The 24,038-nt window shown below is 41.1% G+C and overlaps 1 protein-coding gene across 2 annotated transcripts in view; it reads left to right on the top strand.

The window, feature by feature from the left end:
- Window positions 1–20,443, top strand: part of SMIM35 (small integral membrane protein 35) — a 113,935-nt gene extending 93,492 nt beyond the window's left edge. For both annotated transcript variants that reach the window (XM_053672658.1, XM_053672659.1), the window contains exons 2-4: window positions 18,457–18,573; window positions 19,602–19,635; window positions 20,306–20,443. In XM_053672658.1, the coding sequence (XP_053528633.1) occupies window positions 18,457–18,573; window positions 19,602–19,635; window positions 20,306–20,405 (251 nt within the window). In that variant the 3' untranslated portion in view covers window positions 20,406–20,443. The remainder of the gene's footprint in view (window positions 1–18,456; window positions 18,574–19,601; window positions 19,636–20,305) is intronic.
- Window positions 20,444–24,038: the final 3,595 nt, after the last annotated feature.

The raw sequence follows: 24,038 nt of genomic DNA, 5'->3' as shown, positions 1-24,038 counted from the left end.
TTTTAACTTTGTCGTTGTCCTTCTTTTGTCTGTGCAAGGAGGCAAAGTGTATCTACCTATGCCTCTATCTTAGCCAGAAGTACCTTTGCCCATTTTTTAATTGGGTAGTTTTTTTTTTTGGTGTTGCATTTCACAAGTACTTTATAAATTTTGGATATTAACCCTTTATCATGTATTGACAAATATGTTCTCACATTCGATAGATTGTCTTTTCATTTTGTTGATGGTTTCCTTTGCTGTGCAAAAACTTTTTAGTTTGATGTAGTCCTATTTGTTTTTTTCCCTTTGTTTCCTTTGCCCATGGAGATATATTTGAAGGGACACCTCCTTCAAAACACAGCATTATCTTCTAGAGGCTGGGCCCCTTATAATATAGACTTCCTTCATTAGGTGAATGTTCTAGGGACCCATCCGTGTCAGTGTACTAGCTGGCATTGTTGTGGAAGGCTGCATTTGGCCGCAATGAATTTTTTTGAAGATTCAACATGTTTGTCCATGTCATGATAGTAATGTATGATGGGCATCTGCCCACACCACACTGAGTGTTGACCAAAAACAGCATGACCTGCATGCCCCACCCTCCTTATTCACCCAATCTCACACCAAGCAACTTTTTGTGTGTTGTTTACATGGGTGAAAAAAGTCCTCAATGGGAAACATTTTTCCAATGTAGAAGAAGTGAAACAAAAAATGGCACCAGCACTAAAAGCCAGTAAAATTGAGTTCAAAAACTGTTTTGAGCAGTGGAAAAGATATCTCCTCAATAAGTGTATTGCATTGATTAGAGAGTACTTTGAAGGTGACTGAAGTTTAAATATGTAAGAATAAGTATGCAAGTTTTTATAAATAAATTCTATTCTTTTGAGATCCTGCCTTGTATCAGGAAAAATGTTGCTACAAGAATTGTGCTAGATTTTACTGCTTATATTTTCTCCTAGGACTTTTATGGTTTCAGTATAGCATTTAAGTCTTTATGCATTTTGAGTTTATTCTTCTGTTTTATAAGAAGGTGGTCTAGTTTCTTTTTTTTGCAAGTCTGTGCAATTTTCCCAACACCATTTATTGAATAAACTATCTTTACCTATTGTATGTTTTTTCTCCTTTGTCAAATATTAATGGACTATAAAGTTGTGGGTTTACTTCTGGTCTCTCTATTCTGTTCCACTGATTGATATATCTGTGTTTACGCCAGTACCATGCTGTTTTGATTTCTATGGACTTGTAGTATAGTTTAATATTAAGTTGCATGATTCTTCCAACTTCATTCTTTACCCTCCCTCAAGATTACTACTGTTATTCAGGGTCTTTTTTGGTTCCACATAGATTTTTAGAATATTTGTTTTAGTTCTGTGCCATTGGTATCTTCAGAGGAAGTGCATTGAATCTATAGATTGTTTTGAGTAGTATGGCCATTTTAATAATGTTAATTATTTCCATCTATGAACACAGCATATCCTTCCACTTAATTGCATCTTTTTTAATTCCTTCTTTAGTGGCTTATAATTTTTTGAGTAGAGAGATCTTTTACATTCTTGGTTAAATTTATTCCGGGTATTTTATTATTTTTGAAGCAATTGTGAATGTGATTGTTTTTTAAATTTTCCTTTCTAATAGTTTATTATTGGTGCAGAGAAATGCAACTGATTTCTGGATATTTATTTTGTATCCTGCTACTTTACCGAATTCCTTTATCGGTCCTAGTAGTTTTCTGGTGGAATCTTTAGGATTCTCTAAATACAGTATCATGTCACCTGCAAATAAACACAGTCTTACTTTCCTTTCCAATTTGAATGCTTTTCTTTCTTTTCAATCTGATTACTGTGGCTAGGACTTCCAGTACTATGTTGAGTAAGGGAGGTGAAATTGGACATCCCTGTCTTGTTTCCAATCTTAAGGGGGATGCTTGTAGTTTCTGCCCACTGAGGAGGATGATGCCTGTGGGTTTGTCATATATAACCTTTATTCCACTCAGGTATGTTTCCTCTATTCCCACTTGCTGAGAGGTTTTTGTTGTTGTGCTTTTTTGTGTTTTTTTCCCCATAAATGGGTGCTGAATTTTATCAACTGGTTTTTCTGCATTTATAGGTATGGTCAGAGAAGGTGCTTGATATGATTTCAGTCTTCTTAAAGGTTGTGATATATACTAGATAATGTTTCATGTGTACTTGAAAGAATGTATATTTTGCTGCTTTGGGGTGAAATGCTCTGAAATATCAGTTAGATCCTTCTGATCTAGTGTGTCATTTAAGACCACTGTTACCTTGTTGATTTTCTCTCTGGAAGTTCCACCCATTGATATCAATGGAGTGTTAAAAATTTTCTACTGTGACTGTATTACTGTCTATTTCTCCATGTATGTCCATCAAGATTTGCTTTACATATTTAGCTGCTCCTATTTGGGTGCATAAATGTTTACAGGGGTTATATGCTCTTGTTGGAATTCTCCCTTTATCATTATTTAGTGTCCTTCCTGTCCCTTACTAAATCCTTTGTTTTAAAGTCTATTTTTTTCAGATATAAATATTGCTCCCCCAGCTTTTTTCTTTCCATTTGCATCAGATATCTTTTTCTGTCCCTTTATTTTTACTCTTTGTGTATCTTTTGTTCTGAGGTCAGTCTCTTGTGGACAGGTTAACCTATAATAGGTCTTGTTTTCTTATTCATTCAGCTACCCCATTATTTTGATTGAAGCATTTAAGCTATTTGAATTTAAAGTGATCATCTATACCTACATATTTATTGCCATATTATTATTTTAATATATACCTCTTTTTCTTCTTATCCTTTCTTTTCCTTCTTCTTTTTCACCTCCTCCTCCTTCATAAAGAAGACCCTTTAACATTTCTTATAATATTGGTTTAGTGGTAGCAAACTCTTTTAGCTTTTTCTTGTCTGGGAAGATCTTGATTTATCCTTCATTTTTAAATGATAGCCTTAGTGGGTAAAGTAGTCTTTGTTGTAGGTCTTTGCTTTTCATCACTCTGAATATTTCATGTGACTCTTTTCTGGCCTGAAATGTTTCTGTTGAGAAATAAGCTGACAGTCATATGGGAGCTTCCTTGTAGGTAACTGCTTTATTCTCTCTTGCTGCTTGTAAAATCCTTTCTTGTTTTTAAGTTTTGGCATTTTAATTGTGATGTGTCTTGGTGAGGGACTCTTTGGGTTCATCTTGTTTTGGACTCTGTGCTTCCTGGACTTCTATGTCTATCTCCTTCACCAGGTTATGGAAATTTTCTGTTATTATTTTTTTCACATAGGTTTTCAATTTCTTTCTCCCTCTCTTTTTCTTCTGGCACCCCTGTGATGTGAATGTTATGCTTGATTTTCTCCCAGAAGCTCCTCACACCCTTATTTTTTTGTAGATTCTTTTGTTCTTTTATCACATTATTTTTATTGTTGTTCAAGCACAATTGTCTCCATTTGCCCCCTGCCACACACCAGCCATCCCCACTTCTCACCCTTAATCTTACTCCCCTTTGGTTTTGTCTATGTATCCTTTATACATGTTCCTGAAAACTCTTCCCCTTTCCCTTCAGTTATCCCCTCTCACCTCCCTTCTGGTTAACTGTTAGTTTGTTCTTAATTTCAATGTCTCTGGTTATATTTTGCTTGCTCATTTGTGTGTTTATTAGGTTCCACTTATAGGTTAGATCATATGGCATTTGTCATTTACCCCCTGGCTTATTTCACTTAGCATAATGCTCTCCAGATCCATCCATGCCGTCACCAAGGGTAGGAGTTCCTTATTTCTTTCTGCTGTGTTGTATTCCAGTGTGTAAATATACCATAGTTTTTTGATCCATGCATTTACAGATAGGCACTTGGGTTGCTTCCAGTACTTGGCTATTGGACATTGTGCTGCTATGAACACTGGAATGCATAAGTTCTTTTGAATTGGTGTTTCAGGATTCTTAGGGTATAACTTTACCAGTGGAATCGCCAGGTCAAACGGCAGTTCCATTTTTAGTTTCCTGAGGAAATTCCATACTGTTTTCTACAGTGTCTGCACCAGTCTGCATTTCCACCAATAGTGCAGTAGGGTTCCCTTTTCTCCACATTCTCTCCAACACTTGTTGTTTGTCAATTTGTTTATGATAGCCATTCTCACCAGTGTGAAGTGGTATCTGATTGTGGTTTTAATTTGCATCTCTCTAATGGCTAGCGATGATGAGCATCTTTTCATATGTTTCTAGGCCCTTTGTATGTCCTCCTTGGAGAAGTGTCTGTTCAAGTCCTTTGTCCATTTTTTAACTGGGTTGTTTGTCTTCCTGGAGTGGAGTCCTGTGAGTTTTTTTTAAAATATATTTTGGAGGTCAAACCCTTGTCTGAGGTATCATTGGCAAATATGTTTTTTCATATGGTTGGTTATCTTTTCATTTTAATGAAGTTTTCTTTAGCTGTGTAGAAGCTTTTTATTTTTATGAGGTCCAATTTGTTTATTCTTTCCTTGATGTCCCTGGCTCTAGGGGACATATCAGTGAAATATTGCTGCATAGAATATTGGAGATTTTTCTGCCTATGTTCTCCTTTATGACATTTATGGTGTCATGACTTATATTTAAGTCTTTTACCCACCTTGAATTTATTTTTGTGTATGGTGTAAGTTGGTGATTGAGTTTCATATTTTGGTGATAGCTGTCCAGATCTTGCAACACCATTTTCTGAAGGGGCTATTTTTACTCTATTTTATGCTTCTACCCTCTTTGGGGAATATTAATTGGCCATAGAGACTTGGGATTATTTTTGGGCTCTCTAATTCTGTTCCATTGGTCCATTTGTCTGTTCTTATGCCAGTACCAGGCTGTTTTGATTACACTGGACTTGTAATACAGTTTGATATCAGGCATTGTGATCCCTCCTACTTTGCTCTTCTTTCTAAAAAATGCAGCAGCTATTGGGGTTTATGGTTTCATATAAATTTCTGAAGTGTTTGTTCTATGTCTGTGAAATATGTCATTGGTACTTTAATAGGTATGGCATTGAATCTGTAAATTGCCTTAGGTAGTATGGACATTTTGATGATGTGAATTCTTCTGATCCATGAACACAGTATATGTTTCCATTTGTTTGTGTCTTTCTTGATTTCTTTCTTCAGTGTTGTGTAGTTTTCTGAGTACAGGTCTTTTACCTCCTTGTTTAGGTTTATTCCTAGGTATTTTATTTTTCTTGTTGCTATATCAGATGGGATTATTTCCTGATTTGTTTCTGATACTTCATTGTTGGTGTACAAAATGCCTTTGATTTCTGAATATTGACTTTGTATCCTGCTATTTTGCCTAATTCACTTATTAGGCAGAGTAGTTTTTTTTGTGGAGTCTGTAAGGTTTTCTATGCACACTATCATGTCATCTGCAAGCAATGACACTTTTGCTTTCTCCTTTCCAATTTAGATGCCTTTTATTTCTTTTCCTTTGTGATTGCTGTGGCTAAGTCTGCCAATGCTATCTTGAATAAAAGTGGTAAAAGTGGACATCCTTGTCTTGTTCCATATCTTAGTGGGAAAGCTTTTAGTTTTTGCCCATTGAGTATGATGTTGGCTGTAGGTCTCTCATATATGGCCTTTATTAGGTTGAAGAATGCTCCCTCTATTTCCACTTTGCTGAGTGTTTTTATCATAAATGCATGCTGTACCTTATCAAATGTTTTTCCTGCCTCTATTGATATGATTGTGTGACTTTTGTCTTTCCTTTTTTATGTGATGTATTACATTTATTGATATGCTAATATTGTACCATCCTTGCATCCCAGTTAATCATGGTGTATAATCTTTTTAACGTATTGTTGGATGCAGTTTGCCAATATTTTGTTGAGGAATTTAGCATCTATGTTCATCAGTGATATTGGCCTGAAGTTTTATTTCTTTGTTGTGTCTTTATCTGGTTTTGGGATTAGGATGATTCTGGTTTTGTAAAAGGAGTTTGGGAGTCTTCCACGCCCTTGGATTTTTTGGAATAGTCTGTGAAGGATAGTGTGTATGTGTGTGGGCCCACCTACAGGGCTCCCCCCACCCCCCGCCCCGACTGCCATGGATAAGAATAAGTCTACCATGACATGATCTTGAGGAGAGAAGGTGGCCAATCTCTCAAAAAAGAAGGACCTGGAACTTGTTCCTCAATGGTCTTTTATTGAGTTTAATTTACATAGGAATACAGGGTGTATATGGAAAGCTCATCAATCATTGTCAGGCAGTAATGGTCAAACGATAGATAACATTCAAAGAACTTTGAAAACTAATTCTGAGTCAGGGCCAGATAGTTAAAGGACCATAAAACTTTGGGAAACAAACTCACTTCCTGTTTGGACCCTTATCATTTAAATTGAGGGTATTAGCAAAGTAGGTTTCATAGGATTTTATGTATTCTTTCTTAGGCCTGATAACCCTAGGGGACCCACCCTTTCCAGAATGGGGCTGTACCCACCTCTGGCATTATTTCTGGCTTAAGGCATTGTTTCAGGCTTAAGTCAGGCAGGGGAAGTAAGGCAGCCAAGAGATTAGGAGACTTCTTGCAGACAGAATAAAGACTTAGGCTATGTTAAAGCTGAGGGGCAAGGGCCCACCACCCCCTTCCTCCATAGCCCCCCAAGTCCTTTCCTGAGGACCCCCTCATGACTTGCCTGTCTTAAGTCATCCCTCTTTTGAGGAATCTTACCCATCTTTGGCTAACTAGTCATGTACTGGGGACCAGGCAGGGTGAAGTAAAGTGGACAGAGATGGTGCTCCTGCCAGGGAGATTAGCTTTGTCTCCTTAGGCTTAGGGTCCCAAGGTCTTTTTACTCTGCCTTAGCCATGGGGGGTTACAGTTTCTGAAATCAGGCAGGGCAGTTCCCAACAGGATCAGGGTTAGCTCTTCCTTAAATGTTTTGTAGAATTCTCCTGTGAAACCGAATGGTCCAGGGCTTTTATGCACCAGGAGTTTTTTGATTACTGCTTCAATTTCTCCAGCTGTTATTGGTCTGTTCAGGCTTTCTGTTTGTTGTTCATTCAGTTTTGGAAGATTATATTTTTCTAGAAATTTGTCCATTTCACCCAGGTTTTCAGATTTCTTGGCGTACAGTTGTTTGTATTAATTTATGGCAATCTTTTGCATTTCTGTGGTATCAACTGTAATCTCTCCTCTTTCATTTCTAATTATGTTTATTTGGGCCCTCTCTCTCTTTTTCTTGATGACTCTGCTTAAAGGCTTGTTGATTTTGTTTATTTTTTCAAAGAACCAGCTCCTGGATTTATTGATCCTTTGAATTGTTCTTTTAGTCTCTACGTCATTTAATTCTGCTCTATCTTGGTTATTTCCTTCCTTCTACTATTTCTGGGCTGTTTTTGTTGTTGTTCTTCTAGTTCTTATAGATGTAGGGTTAGGTTGTTTGTTTGAAATGTTTCTATCTTTTTAAGGTAGGCCTGTATGGCTATGAACTTTTCTCTCAGGACTGCCTTCGCTGTGTCCCATAAGTTTTGGATTGTTGTGAGCTTGTTTTCACCTGTTTCCAGAAACTTTTTGATTTTTTCCTTGATCTCATTCTTAACCCATTCATTGTTTAATATCATGGTATTTAATCTCCATGATTTTGAGAGTTTTTGAGGTTTTTTTCCCTTGAGGTTTGTTTCTAGTTTCAGTCCCTTGTTTTTGGAGAAAATGCTTGATATGATTTCAATTTTCTTGAATCTGTTGAGGCTTCTTGTGTCCTATCATGTGGTCTACCTTTGAAAATGTTTCATGTGCATTGTAAAAGAATGTGTATTTTGCTTGTTTGTGATGAAAGGTTCTATATATATCAATTAAGTTCATTTGGTCTAGGGCATTGTTCAATGCCACAATGTCCTGGTTGATATTTTGTTTGGAAGATCTATCTACTTTTGATAGTGGGGTGTTGAAATCTCCTTAATTGTGTTGCTGTCAATATCTTTCTTGAAGTCCCCCAACATTTTTCTTTGTATATTTGGATGCTCCTATTTTGGGTGCATATATGTTTATAATGTTTATGTCTTCTCTATGGATTCTTCCCTTGAGTATTATGAAGTGTCCTTCTGGATCTCTTCTTATGGCCCCTCTTTTAAAGTCTATTTTGTCTGATAGAAATATTGCTACCCTGGCTTTTTTTCCCTGTCTATGTGCTTGGAATATTTTTTTTCCAACCCTTCACTTTCAGCCTGTATAGGTCTTTTGTTCTCAGGTGAGTCTCCTGTAGGCAGCATATGTGCAGATCATGATTTCTTATCCATCCAGTTACCCTATGTCATTTGATTGGAGTATTTAATTCATTTGCATTTAAAGTTATTATTGATAGATTCTTCTTCATTGCCATTTACCCCTTTGGTCCTATGTTCCTCTCTCTCTTACTGTTTTTCTTCCTTTTCTTAAAGTGGTCCCTTTAGCACACCTTGCAGTGTTGGTTTGGTGGAGGTGTATGCTTTGAGCCTTCTTATTTCTGGAAAACTCCTTATTTGGCCTTCCATTTTCATTGACAGCCTTGCTGGATAGGGTAGTCTTGTTTGCAGGCCTTTGGTTTTCATTACTTGGAATATTTCTTGCCGTTTCCTTCTGGCTTGGAGCATTTCTATTGAGAAGTCAGCTGCTAACCTTATTGGGTCTCTTTTGAGTGTTACTTCCTGTTTCTCCCTTGCTGCCTTTAAGACTGTCTTAGAATCTTCTCTTTAAGATTCCAAGTTCGTCTTGGAATTTTGCCATTTTAATTATGATGTGTCTTGAAGTGGGTGAGTCTCTTAGGGTTCCTCATGATTGGAATCCTTTGTGCTCCCTGGATTTGTGTGACTTTTTCTCTCATCAAATTAGGGAAGTTTTCCATCAGTACTTTTCAAACAAGTTTTCCATCCCTTGCTCTTCTTTTTCTCCTTCTGGTATCCCTATTATATTAATATTATTATGTTTCTTATTTTCCTGCATTTCACTTAACCCCTCTTTGTTCTTTTGGGGTCTTTTTCCTTTATCTTGCACTTTCTGGGAGTTTTTTTTTCTACTTTGTCCTCCAGCTCACTGATTTTATCCTCTGCTTCATTGAGCCTGTTTTTGATGCCTTCTATTGTGTTCTTCAATTCAGAAATTATATTCTTCATTTCCTCTTGGCTCTTCTTGATAGTTTCTATGTCCTTTTTCATGCTGATATAGTTTTCAGTGAGTTTCTCATAGTTTCCCTGTAGTTTTTGGTAATTCCCAGTGAGCTCATTGAGCTTCCTCATAACCATTGTTTTGAACTCAGTATCTGATTGTTGACTTGCATCTATTTCATTTAGCACTCTTTCTGAGGATTCCTTCTTTCTTTTCACTTGGGGTTTACTTCTTAATTCCCCATTGTTTGTGAGACTCTTCTTGTTAGCCCCTTTCTCTTACATTGATCTGTTCTGACTCCCAGAGTTGTTGGTGTAAACTTCTATGGTAGGAGAGCTGTGAGATTCAGTGGTGCAGTCTCCTTGATCTTCTGAACTTACTGCTTTTGGGATGCCATTTATGTTGGCTCTCTGGATGTAATTGGGTTTTGATTGTTGTTGGGTAGTTCTTTCATGGGTCTTTCCCTCCAGTTGGTTGACTGAGGGTCACTCCGCACATCACAACTTGTATGCTGTTGTGCAGGTGCAGACCAGTTGTGCCAAAGCTCGTTCCTCTGTCTGTCCAGGATTATATAGCTTCTCTCTTGCTATTGTTCAGTTGTTTGTTCTGGGTAATTTCTCCACAGTTTAGTTGTAATTCCAGATTGGTCCTTGGAGGAGGTTAGTGTGGCTTCCACTTGCTTCTCTACCATGTTGTCCTCCCTTCCACTTTTACTGAATCTCCATAATGTCTCCTGTGGTGTGGGATGCCAAGTGGCACAGTGGCAGGCTGGGGGCCCCTGGGAGGAAACGAGATGGGTTTGGGGACTTGCCTTTTTCACTCTCCTCTTTTTTTCTTTTTGCCATTCAGATTGTTTTTCTTCTGCTTTCTTGTCTTCCAAAACTCTGATTTGATCCTCTGCTTTATTTATTCCATTGTTGATTCCCTGTAATGTATTATTTTTTATTTCAGTTAATGTATTCTTCATTTCTGACTGGCTTGTTGTTGTGTTTTCCATCTCCATTTCTTAGTTTCTCTTTATCTTTTTTTGAGTTATCACTAACTCCAAGAGAACTTTGGGGAATTATTACCATTCCCCAAAAGTTCATTGAATATCCTTAAAATTAGTGTTTTGAATTTTGCGTCTAGTAGATTGCTTGTCTTCATTTTATTTAGTTCTTTTCCTGGAATTTTGTTTTGTTCTTTAATTTGGAATGTTTCTTTGTTTTTCATTTTGGCATCTTCCCTATGTTTGTTTCTATTTGTTAGGTAGAGCTGCTATCATCTTCAGGGCTTGGTAGAGTGATCATGTATAGGGTCCAGTGGCACAGGCTTTTTGTTCACTCAAGCTGGGAGCTTGAGGTGCACTCCCCTGACCCATCTTTGTGTGCTATGTATACCTTCCTGTTGTAATTGAGCCTTGATTGCTGTTGGGACATCAATGAGAAGGATTTATCCTTAGGAAAATCAGCTGCAAGGACTGGCTATGACCACTAACCTCCAACCACTGTGGAGGATCAGCTGGTCAGGGTCTTACCCTACAAAGCAGGACTTACTTTACCTTGGCACTGGTGTCCCCTGAATCTGTCCCTTGAGTATGTTGCCTATGGAGGTGGTTTGGTGGTCCTTTGACATAGTCTGAAGGTGTCCATCAAGTATACTGGCTCTGAGGCCTTTTGGGAGGTGCAGGCCAAGGTCAGCCACCATACTTACTGGGCCACTGGGCATGAGCTACAAAGTGACCTCTACCCAGCAGAGGTCAGACTGTGTACTAAGGCTGCTGCTACTAGTATTGGCCTATAGCTGTTTATCAAGATGAATGGGGCATGCCAAGGCCAGATGCTGCTTGTTTAAGAAATTTTAGGGAAGTACAAAACATGAGCCAAGAGAGTCAGTTTGTATGGAAAAGCCACTAGAAATGGCCTGGATGGGCTTGCAATTTGGGGTGGGCAGGGTCTCAGGGAATCACCAGGGTGGGATGAACAGCATTACGAGGTTGATGAAGGTTCAAATATGGCTCCACCTGCAGGCCCTGTGTGTGGGGTAATCACCAAAGGAACAGTGGTCTCTGCTGGCTCTTCTGTCTGAAAGAAAGCTTCCCCCCAGCTTTGCTCTGGTGCCACACAATTCAGTTCCTCTCCATATGTCCCTGGTGCTTTTCGAGCTGCTTCCCCAGTGTTGGAAGTCAGAGCAAGTGAGTCAGAGTAAGTTGTGCATGGACCCTTTAAGAGGAATGCCTCAGATTTCAGCAGCCCTTTTTCTCACTTAGCTAACATCCCCAATGGTTTTTAAAGGAACTTCTCTTCAAGGCACTGGAACTCTTCAGGGAATGGTGTGTGCTGGGACCCCTTGCTTCTGGGCAGGAGGGAGTCTCTGCAGCTGAGATATCCCTCCTGATTTTTAACTGCTACCAGTCAGTGTGGTACCAGCCCATTCTGTGCTTCCAACCCTACCTGCTTCAATGTGGCTTTTTCTATATGTTCTTAGTTATAGGACTTCTGTTTAGGTACGTTTCAAGCAGTTCTAAATGATGGTTGTTCTGAAGTTTAGTTGTAGTTTTGATGTGGTTGCTAGAGGATTCAAGGACCACATTTACCTACACTGTCCCCTTGACCAGAACCTCTCTCCTTCTGTTTTTTGAGTAACATTTTGTTCTAGGTTGGGATCTTTGTACATTTAAAAGAAATTTACAGTGGTTTTGGTTATTTACTTATGCTACACTTTGTGTGGTTGCCCGGCCATTTGTTTGGGCAACTAAGTCCAGACACTCTACTTGTCCTACCCATTGATTACTGACTCCATTCATCTGCATCTTAATTTTCTAAAAACAAAAATACTATTTTCACCTAAACTTAATATCTGCAATTTTTTCTTCTTCTTTTCTCGATTACCTCTTTTTCTTTCTCTTTCCCCAGTTTTAACTTGCCTTTCATCCCCACTTTTACTCAGACTGTTCTTTCCTTTCTTCTCTTCTTCATCAATTGAAGTAAAAATTATAATTTTCTCCTTTACAAACTAAAAATATGAGTTTCCTAGGTTAATATTTTACATGAGGACAAGTATAGGCTTGTTTGTAAAATCAATTTTTGTAGGTTTTTAAGAGGAGTATTTAATGGAATGAAGATGGTATTTCGAGCAGACCCAGGAATACTGAAATCTTACCTTTGAGTACACATCTCTGAGGGAGATATGCATAAAGAAACAATAGACAAATGTTAAAGAATGATAAAATAACATTGTATCTTAGGTCTTCTGTCTCAAGTCTCCACAGACTTGTCTGGTGCAATAATAAGCATGATTGAAGACCCTTGAGACATTTTTTCTCCTCTTTGCCCAAATCTAAATCCTGAATCTTATCACACTTTGTCCTGAAAGAGCAGGGGGACCTGTCATACTAAGAGTGCCTGAGCGTAAATGAGGGGGCTACAATGGCTAGACTGGTTTCCTAATCCTCTAGACATATGAAAATAGAGTAGAAGGACCACAACTATGGCCTTTTAACACACATTGATCCTGCCCACTAGCAAATTTGGGCCAATCAGCATGGTTCAGGGAAGGCAGTAAAGCAAGAAGAGAAAGGTGGTCTTATATGCATCTCTTCTCCCAAAACCCACAGTTCCCTGTGGGATCAGGACGAATAAAAGAGTGTGGTCACATAGTCTTCTTATTAACCTTTGACTATATGGCTACTGATCCATACACAAAATCTGCATTTTAATGGTAAGAGTGGCAGTTGAGAAAATAGCTCCCCCCAAGTCAAACAACAACTGTGAGTGGGACAAAATAGAACTTCAGTTTTGAATAACCTCATTTTTAACAATATCTTAGTGCTTTCAAACTGGTTTTGGATAATGTGGATATATGCCTCCCCAGCATAGAAAATGGAAGTATGACTCCTTTGAAAGCTGATGGTAATGGGTATATTAAATTAGCAATAGATTTAGTAATCAGTTAATATTGTTATCTTGCTACTGATATAAAGAAGATTCTGAAAGTGATAGCATGATTTTGAAGATTTCTTCTAAAATTTATTTGATTTCTGTTTAATAATTTTGCAAAGCAAATTATAAGGTTAAACAGTAAAGGATAGTGGAAAAAACATGTGTGAGCTTTGGAGCCAGAAAGAATTGGGTTCTTGCTGTGACTCTGGCATGCAGAGGTCACATGTAGATTTGAGTAATCATTTACATTGGCAGTAATACTACAGTCTAAAAAAGTAAAAACTAACTTAAGCAAAAAAAAAAAAATCTTCTTTTTGGACTCACATACCTGACAACATATTTGAAAAATATGAGAAAATTTCTACCTATAGCACTGTCTTTGGGACTAATGTTCTATTGACCCTTCTTAAACTTGGATTTTGTGAGGGGAAACAGATATTATTAATTGTATCAATTTATCATGAATTCATAGTTACTAAGATTTGTATAAAACCTGCATTTTAGAGGAAAGTATTAGAGTTGTTTGAAATATTTTCCTATATAAAGTTCCAGGAAAGAATTTTCTGTTCATCTTTAATTTTTCCTATAGTAGAGATGTCCTAAACCTGTTTCTGAGGAAGTCTGGCTGAGTCTGAAGAGTGTCCCACTTCAGCACAGTCATGGCACAGAAGAGAAAAAGAGTCCAGCTGCCCAATTTCTGCTAAGAAAGCATACCTCAACTTATACACCTGCTTCATTTAGTTCTAAATAATTGTCATTATAAGCAATAAACCCCCCCCCACACCCCAAGCTCTTACCAGAGACCATACCATTGTTCTGAACACTCTCTAATTTACTCATTGTAAATGAGTAAATGAGTTTCATTGAAAGGAGTGAGTCTTATGGAGAGAGAGTTGGTTGAAGGAAATGTAATCCTTTCTTTCCTAAGGCAGTCTAGGCTTTCCATGATGTAATGAAAAAGAATGAAAGTGCATTCACATGCACTGACTCATCCTTGCAGGTGCCACTCTGCACATCTGTGGGCTTCTCTCTTTGGGCACTTTTCATCTCTGTCCTGTGAATTTGCACTGCCTTCATCTTCCTGTCTCCTTAATCCACATTTTTTGATAAGTTGTGTTTTTAGTGTTATTCAGTTTTAAGTATTTTGTAATTTCTCTTATACAAAAATGAGTTCCAGGTAGATTTATGTTCTAACAGTGATTAGTAAACCTAATATCATTTATATAAAATTTGAAAACATGTAAAACAAATTTTAATATATATAGCCTGTCCAGAAAGTATCCATCCATATACTATTAAAAATAGAGGCGCTTATTGAAGATAGAAGATACAAGAAACATTGCACATAGGACAGTGATGCCTCAGTCCCTTTCAAAGTAGGCATCTTGGGACCTCACACAGTTATCCCAATTGCCATGAGCTGCCCCATGGTATTTTCCTGAATCTCATTGATGATCTGAATTCTCTTCCCTTTCAAAGGTGTTTTTAGTTTTGGGAGGAGCCAGAAGTCACAGGGCACAAAATCTGGGCTATAGAAGGGCTGAGTCACCCGGGTGATTTGATGTTTCACCAAGAACTCTGCATGAGATGTGATGCATAAGTGGGCATATTGTTATGATGAAGCTGCCAATCACCAGTTGCCCATAGCTGTGGCCCTCTGAATCATCCAAATAGTTTCCATGGAGGAATGTTTAAGCTTAATATAAAATTTGATGCAGATTTGTTGCTTTACTTGCTCAGTCATTTTGAATGTGATGGCCACACAATACACATGCTCACTCAACAGTGTCTATCACCCCCCCCCCCCCACTGACTAGTACAGTGAAGTTGTCATTGTACATTCATGCTCATTCCAGTCTACTCTCCTTGGCTGCCAGGTTACATTGATGTTGCACAAACCATTCTCATTATATTAGTAATTGTTGGACTTTTTCTGGAAAGACCTTGTATGAGGATAAAATGAAATAATAGTATAAAAACATGCATAGAGAAGCTAACACCAAATTTGGGAGACTAGTTATTTAGAGGGAGAGGTAGAAGAGGACTACTCTGAAATTGAGATACATGCTTGTAAAGCAAGAATAGCAAAATTTTAGAATTCTCTTAAGATTAATAGCAGGCACATGGATGTTCATATGTCATTCTATGCACTTCTTGTGCATCAAATATTTTGTAAAAAAAATTTAAAGGTATACATAAAGGGAGACTAAATAAACAATATTAGTTAAAGGAGCATCCTAGGAAGATAAAGAGATAAAATAGAATAATTGTGCCTGCAAGCTGCCTAGGACAGAAAGCACTTTTGGGAGTGGGGAAAATAGTAGCAAGCAGAGGTAATACACCTCCTTCCCTCACCAGCTGGATCTCCAGAAGGCCTGTGAGTCCCCTGCTGGTACTTTTTATTCCCAAAGAGACTTTTCTTTATGAAATTCTTCAAAACCTCAGCTCCCAGAAACACCAATAATTTCACTATCACAACTGGTTGAGTCATCTGTCCACCCATGTCTGGGTCACTATCTTGAGTTCTTGAGCTCTTGGGTCACTGTTACGCTCTTCATTATCCACATAAACGAGCTTTCCCTGACTTTAGCCTCTTGGTTTCTTGCACTACTTTCCTTCGATGATCATCTCTCTCTCTATTTCTAAATTTTTTAAAAATATTTATTTTTAGAGAGAGAGGAAGGTGGGAGAAAGAGAGGAAGGAAAACATTGATGTGTGAGAAAAATATCGATCAGTTGCCTCCTGCATCTACCCAGCCAGGGACCTGGCCGGCAATCTGGGCATGTGCCCTGACCAGGAACCAAACCAGTGACCTTTTAGTTTACAGAATGACACCCAACACACTGAGCCACACCTGTCAGGGCTAATGGTCATCTCTTACTTGGATTTTACAGTAGCCTTCTGACTGGTCTCCTGCTTCGTCATTGTCCCTTATCCCATCTATTCTAACACAGTAACTATCCGAATGATCCTTTTAAAACATTGGGTCATGTTACCTCTTTACTCAAAATCTTCTTCATCTTGCTCATATGTAAAACAAAGCTGCCCTTATTGCCTTCAAGCACTACATTATCTGGCTTCTGTTCTCTCATCTCTGGCTACTTGCCCTCACCCCTAGCCCCTACTCATCACCCAGGGCTCCTTAATGCTTTGGGAATCTGTTTGGCATGCTTCTGCCTTAGTTTTACTTGTTCCTCCCTCTGCCTAGAACATTTTTATTGTAGCTATCTCCATGGTGTGTTCTCTCTCTCACCTCCTTTAGGGCTTTCTCCTCCATTGTCTCATTCTTCACAAGGCCTTCCCTGACTACTTTATTTAAAACTGTACTCTCATCCCCACCATGCTTTCTATCTCTTCCTCTGCTTTACTTCTTTCTCTCTAGCATGTATCATCTTCCAATATACTATATAATTTATTTTGTTGTTATTTGTCTCCACTGGGAATATCATCTCCATGAGGACAAGGATTTATTTTTTCATTGTTATATTTATTGCCATAATACAAGTGTCTAGAACAGTGCCTGGTATAAAGAAGATGCCATTAGTGGTTTGGGGGATTCTCCCATTTCTCTTGGGAACTAAGGAGCTGGGGAGGATGCCTGATCCCTGATGCCCTCTGCTCACACTGGCACCCATGGTGCATCCCCAGTGATGGCCATCCACTCAACTGGGCTTTGAGCATCAGCCATGCAGGGTGCTGCAAAGGTGAGCCTAGACCCTCGCTGTGTGATTCCTTCAGGTCTGGAGGGCCTCTCTGGGACTTCCCTGCTTTCCTGGGGACACAGAAATCATTTGGTTATTTCCATGCCATGAGAGGGCACAGGAACTCTTCAAGGCTGTCTGAGGCTCTCTCTGCCAAGGAGTTTTACTCAACTATTCTTATAGGATTCTTGTCTTTCTGGGGCTCAGTTCAGCTCTCAGATCCACAGCTCTGCCTAGGAATTCTATTGCCTCCCTGGGCTCAGCTTTGAATCAGAGAATGAAGACTTTCTCTGGGACCCAGTGACATCTTTTCAGTGTTTCCCAGTGCTTTTTCTTTATCTATCTTTCTCCCTCCCTCCCCCAGGCTGAAGAATTTTTTCCTGATACAGCAAGAGGGTAAGCTTGCTTTGCTCACTTCTTGTCTATGTTGTGAATCCTTTCCATTTATCTAAGAGCCAGGGCTTTTGTAATCTAAAACTAGGAGAGACCTCTTCTTTCTGCATTCTGCTCTCACATACTCTTTGATGAGGCGATAATAACCTGGCTGCTTTAATGGGAAGAAGGGTCAAGGGGCGTGGGAGAGGGAAAGGCGTGAGTTGGGGGGTATTGCAAAATATTTTGAAAACACAATTGTACCATTTGATAATATATTAAAAACAACAATGATGATATAATTAATGTCAATTAAGCACTTAGTATATGTCAGTTCCTCTCCTAAGTGCTCTCTCTATATGACATCTCCACTAATCATCACATGGACTGTATATGTATTATTATGCTTATTTTCATAAGAGCAAATTGAAGTCTAGTGAGGAAAAGGGATTTGCTTTGGTCCAAATTTTGCAATTGGTGGACCTAGGCTTTGGACACAATCCTGCTTTACCAAAGGTAGTTCTTACTCACTGCACTTACTAGGCTCTTGGCAACACCCCAGAGCCACACATGGGACTATGAAGATGGAGCATCAGCCTATTCTCCCACACTCTGGCATGCCATGTGGCAGGGGTGGGGCTGGCCTTCCTCTTCCTTTCCTTCTGCGGTGGCTGCTTTGTCTCCATGATATGCCCACGTCAGCCTTTTCCTGAAAACTTGTTTCCCTCCATGCCATTTCTTAGAGCCCATCTCATCTCTCTGAATGTTTTTTTTTCTTTTTCACTCTCTCTTCTTCTGTTCCTCCTCTGTCTGTCTGTCTGTCTGTCTGTGTTTCTCCCTCTCTTTTTCTCCTTCTCTCTTGGTTTGGCTTTACAAATAAAATATAAATTTAGCTAGAAGTTCATACCACAAAAAGGGAAGAAGTGATGAGTATAAGTAGCAAACAGAGCTCAAGAGTTAATACCCTGACACGGAATATGTGGACTTTGTGAGGAGGCTACTAAGGATCTTTGGGTCTCTGTTCTTGGGGTTCTCCAAGCTTCCCTTCATGACCAGCAGCCTTCATGCTGAGGAGAGACCTCCTGAATTCTTCCCCAAATGTTAGTGACTCTTCCATCAACTAGAATGTCTGTGGGTTTGGAAAGGCCTTTCAGTGTCAAACTTTCTACTGTCAGTGGACTATTGCTTTGGATAAACAAGCAAATTATAAAAAATCAGGTATCTGACATTCATATCTTAGTATGACTTAGCTGAACTAGCTAGCTCAGATAAAAAATCTCAAGGACCAGTCATTTTGATGGCAATGGGGAGGGAGGCTCTAACAATGAGGTATGGTTAGTTGGTGTAGGGGCTTTGAGAGGGCTCTGGGCAGCTGGGTGAAGTATGCTGTGTCTCTGCAGGTGAGGACTCCGTCAGCACCCTCGGCCTGATCCTTGGCATGGGGCTATCATTGCTGCTTGTGTTCATCCTGGGCTACAGCCTGGCCAAGTGGTACCAGCATGGGTACTGCTGGGAGGGTGAGTGAAAGCTTGACTCTGTAGCCCATTTCTGCCAAGCCCCTCCTCTCCTGTAGCAGTTGGGGAATTGGGTGGGGCTGCAAACTCTTCAGCATGGTGCCATGAAAAAATATTTCCTGTGGTGGCTGCAGTGGTTGAAGACTTGAGTAGATAGCTGAGCACTTGAGGTGTTGGGGGTAGGGTACTAGCACATTTATCAAGGGAGTGGAGGCTCCTCTCACCCCAAGCAGCTAGGTTTCTTTTCTCTCAGAGCCCAGAGGAGTTCATCCTTAAGGCCTGTATGGGCCTCCAGGCCATAGGCAACAGCCTAGACTGGCCAAGCTCCAGGTGTCCCTGGCTCTGGCTCCCTGTATATCTCTTCCCCTGATTGTGGGTTGGGGTCCTCTCCTAAGCTTGCCGATGCTTCAGCTTCAGTGGGAGGCTTTTGGAAGTTGGGTGTGGTGTGCCCAACTCTGACCCACAGCTGTACTTTTCATAGGACCCAGGAGAGATAGGAGGGCCTGCTGAAGTGCCGAGAGGTAGAGAACATTTCCCAGATCTGCAATTGACTTTAACAGCTTCCACAAATGCTTATTAAACACCTGCTATGTGCCAATGCCTATTTGCATAATATGATTTTCTTTAAAATTCCATGCAAGAACAAAATTCTTAGTCTCTATTCTTGTAGATGAAAATGTGAGGCTAAAGTCAGGGTTGGGAAATGGTAGAGTCTGGAGTGAAGCTCAGATCTGCTTCTTTGGGGTTCTAAGCTAGGACTGTTTCCTTCCCAGGGTAATCAATACCCTTAGAAGAGAAATACCCAGTGGCAGCGTCTGTCCTGAAAAAATTGGTGAGTCAGTCTGGGAAGGTGGGGTATGGAGCAAGAAGTAGAAAGTTCAGGAACTTGGTACTCATCCACAACATCTTGAGGCCCAACCAGCCACTCCACTCCTTCCAGACAGGGATAAGGGAGCACCAGATGCTCCCAGAGGGGTATGGGAAGCTTTCCCTGGATATTCTAACCCTCTCTTTTTGGATTGTCTCCCTAGGACCTAATTTTGTCTTCAACTTGTATCAAATCTGGTGAGTAGATTCAGGGCAGGTCTGGGTAGGTGGGGGTGGGAGGTTGGTTTGCTTGAGAAAGGATCAGATACGAAACCAAAACTTACTGCTTCCCTTCCCTGTCTTCTCTCCTTCCCCTAAGCAAACAAGATAAATGGAAGGAGCCAGGGTCCATTTAAAATGTTTAGAAAGTGAATAAAAACTTTGTACATGGATAAGATCATGTAAGACCCTGATGACAGCGATTCTCTTAACATTCATTCATTCATTCATTCATCATCTACTCATCATTTATTCAAGGAGGATCTATTGTAGCAGGTATTGTGGTACTAGGTTCTAAGGGTACAAAGATAACTAAGCATAGTCTTTGTCTCCAGGTTTTTCACTGTCTAGCTCTAATTACAAACAATGTAATATCAAGCATAGTGTGGTATTGAAAGAGAGGAGCAAATGAAAACAATCAGGGATTCAGGGAACAAGAGTCAGAAAATCCTCTTGGGATAAGTTATCTTGTCCTCCCTGCCACAGGGCAGGCCTGCACCTCATCTGCTTCTGAGAAATGGGGTAGCTTCTATTCTGGAAGGCAAGCCAGTGAGTCAGTGAGTCACTGCCAGGAACTTCTTCCTGTGTTCTGGTTCAGAAATAAGCTAGGTTTTCAGCCCCAATAACTTGATTGGATATTCTTTTTTAGGAACTCAAAGGAGCTGGAGATGGGTCCACCCTTTACCATCAGTGGCCACATCAACAGTCCAGATGGTGGCTACGTGAGATTCTCCAATAGGCTAGTCTGATGTGGGGGCAACATCCAGCTTTCTGGAGCCCATGAGAGGTGAGTGGAAAGTTGGTGAGCTCCTGAGTGATGTCCCTGTAAAATTTTCAGACAGTCCAGGCCTCCAAGCCTAACACCATGGTTTGCTTGGAACCCAAAGTGATAATTTGATTCATCCTATACCTTCTTGGGGGTGATTGCTGTAGAAGATGATCTCAGAAGTGAAGGTTTGGGGTCATGCTATCCCCACCTCCTGCCAGCACTAGGCTGTTTCTTTGACACTTGTCCATCTAATCCACACCCTGCCTTTCTTTCCTGGGGAGGTTCTATTTCTAATCAGACAGACCCTTCTAAAGTAGAACTTTATGTCTCAATCTTTTGCTCTGAGATTAGGGCTCCAGATGCCACCCTGTCCAAGAAGCATCACTCCAGATCTTCATTTCTGAAGTTTCTAAGCCCAGGAACCATGGGCTGGCTTCATGGATGGCTGACTCTTTGGTCATACCTTCCTTCCCCTGCGTTCAAGCTCATCCCTTCTTCACATCCCAGTTGCTTCTTCTCAATCCAAACATTTTTTCTCTCCAGCAGTCCCTTGTGGACCCTCAGTTTCTCTCTCATCTCCCCTCCACACAGTCTACCATACTCAACTTCTCCAGGTGTTCCTCCCTCTGCCACTCTCCTCTTGCTAGAAGCTGGGGCAAATATGATGATATAAAGGAATCCTTACCAAGCTTCATATCTTTGTCGCCTCCCTTTTCTTTTTCTGCAGGAGGAGGCTCCTGGATCAGCACCTGCAATTCCCAGGTTCCCCTAGCCTGCCTTTATCTTCCTTGGTCTTTGTGCACAACAATGTCTTCTCTGGGCATACCACACTTCCTTGTCATGAGAGGTCCAGGAGAGTCAGGTCTCTGAGGACAGAGTCCAGCAGAGTACCAATGGCTTTCTCACAGTAGCAAAAGAGGCAGCCATTCCTGAGGGAGGAAGAATGGTCCCCCAGAGGTCCCTGAGCCTGTGGGAGGAGTTCTATGTATCCTGGAAAGCAAAGCCCTCCCCAGCTCAGCCCAGTGTGGGCAGAACCTGGAGACCAGAGGGGAGCTCTACCTGGAGTGCTCTAACCACTTCCCTTTGCAGGGCTGACATCAGGGAAAACTGGTCCTGTCTTTAATAGGCAAAGTGATGTGGGAATGGAGGTGATTCCAGACACTGTCCACCACCTGGTTCTGTTTTCCTTGCTGCTGACTGGCCTCAGTGTCACCAAGACAATTTTGACAGCAGTGCTGATAACAGTCTAGAACATGTTCTTGTTTTTAGTCTCTTCCAATGGGGTGAGCATGGGGTGGGAAAGATCTGACTCCTGGTGATCTGCATTTCCTATGCAAGGCCTGCCCTGAGATGGGGAAGTTAGACCAGAAATGGTAGAGTGGTGGGGAGGAACCCAGCTAGACATAAAAAAACAGAATGCACAAGGGAAGTCAAGAACCAAGTGCAGCTTGGTAGACAGCAGAACAGTTTGCCTTGTGATTCACTACTTCTTCCAGTTTCTGCCCTGCTGGACCTGAGATTGAGCCTGCCTTGGGATGCCATCTTAATAGATTGTCTCTTAATGTGGAGTTGTTCAATCCAGGGAAACTGAGTTCCTGGGGCAGCTGTGAATACGGCAGGATTGACATTGCTGCAACCTGCAGTTAGAAATTTTAGCCACGACCTCCCTGCTGATGTCCCAACAAAAAGGCCAACAAGGTACAGAAGCCCAAGACAGGGATAGTTGAGGAGGAGAGAAATCATAATATTTGTCTTCCTATCTTCTCTTTCCTGCTCTTGCTTTGGGTCACAGCAGATTGTATAGGACGGAGGAAAGTAGAGGTGACTTACCAGCTACTACCCCCTTGCTCCCTGTCAGGGTCTGGGGGCCATTTTCCCAGTGTAGCCAGGCTCAGACTTAATAAACCAATCTCTGCAGTTGGGGGTCTTCATCTGAACTCCAACTCTTCTGTCCCTGAATAAGTGGGGATGAGGAAGAGCCCCACTGGCTTTGGATCCCTCTCTTCCTTGAAGGCCCAGTGGTAGAGGAAGGGTGAGGAGGGAGGGGCTGACTTTGGTACCCTTCTTTGGATTTTAGTTCTGAGGGCTAGGTCCCATTTCTTAATCCATGGGGTGTCCAGCTTCAATAAAATCTCAACTATGCCCTGCTCAGTGTGGATCCTGATTCTGTAGCCCATGCAGGGCTGCCCTAAGCCCCTGGAAATGCTCAGGACTCAACAACCTTGGAGAAACATGAAAGGACGGAGCACAGAGCCTAGGTGGTCCTGGCCCCAGGGTTGGTGATTTTAGGTAAAAAGACAGGGACAGCTGTTGAGGGCTGGGAGAATGGAGGGTATTTCCCATCCTTGGGAGGGGAACTGAGACTGGGCTGCTTCCTCTTTTAGGGCCCTCTGACGTGTTCCCTGTCCCCTCTGGCTCCCCCTCATTGTCCTGACTTCCACAGTTCTACTGGCTTTCTTTACCTCTGGGCCCCTGACTCCACCCTAGGCTTTTATAGGTTTCTAGGGAGGGCCTACTTCAGCTCCTTCTGAAATGATTAGGGAACAGATGCCCAGAAATCTGGCTACAGGTCTGGTTGGGCTGGGCACTGGCTAGGCACTCAGACCCATGGCCATGCCAGGCCTCCCCAGAACCTTCTTTTATTTATGCCACTGGCCCCAAGAGCCAGGAGGTAGTCATGAGAGCCAGCAGTGCTATGGGCTGGCCATTTCTAGTCCTTCTGCCACCCTGTCTTTTTGGGACAAAAAGAGCCTTTTTGTCCAAAGAGCCTTTGCCAGGGCTCTTCTCCTGCCTATAATGCCTTTTATCCCCTGCCCCCACCCACCCACCCAACCACATTTAGTCTCCATGGTTGGCTCAAGCCCATCTTTCCTGTGGTTCCCCTCAGGCCTCCACCCTTGAGGCCACTCATTTTTATCCTGACTGTAGATCACCATGTTTCCTCCATTTGCACTGTTCTGCATCCAGGCTGAGCTCTTTGTAGGCAAGGTTATGTCCCACAGGTTTTTAGTAATTAAACATGGAGCACATAAGAGGTGCTCAATAGATGCTTGCTGAGCAGAGAAGAAACACTTCTGTGTGGCCACAGGAGGCTGCCCTGTCCCAGAAGAATATGCCCAGTGATCTGAGGAGGAGCAGAATTGCTTGCACAATGCACAGTCTACAGAGTACAATGCATTTTTATGCACATTACTACATCTTGAGTCTTGGGACAACCTTTTGACATGGGGATTATTCTTGGCCCCACTTTACATATGGGGAGACTGAGGATCAGAGAGATGGAGTGCTTTGCCTAAGGCTATACAGCTGGCCACTGGCTGTGCACTGGAGCACAGACACAGCCTGAATGCAGGGTGTAGTGGGATGGGGACTGAACACTGTAGAACAGTGTCTGGTATGGACCTGCCCTGCCATGCTGTGTGGCCACAGACTAGTCACTTCACCACCCTGGGCATATATTTCAACCTTTGGAAATCAAAGGCTGGGACTACTTCTCTAGGGCACCTCTCTCTTACCTAAAGGAGAAAAAAAGTTTTATCTTTTTTTTAACTCTATGTATTCTTCTAGCATATAGTAGGTATTCTATAAACAAAAGATGCAAGCACAAAGTGTA

Source organism: Artibeus jamaicensis, unplaced genomic scaffold, assembly GCF_021234435.1.
Source record: "Artibeus jamaicensis isolate MK-2021 breed Jamaican fruit bat unplaced genomic scaffold, CSHL_Jam_final contig_196, whole genome shotgun sequence".
Classification (NCBI taxonomy): Eukaryota; Metazoa; Chordata; class Mammalia; order Chiroptera; family Phyllostomidae; genus Artibeus; species Artibeus jamaicensis.
This window is presented reverse-complemented; position numbering and strand designations above follow the sequence as displayed.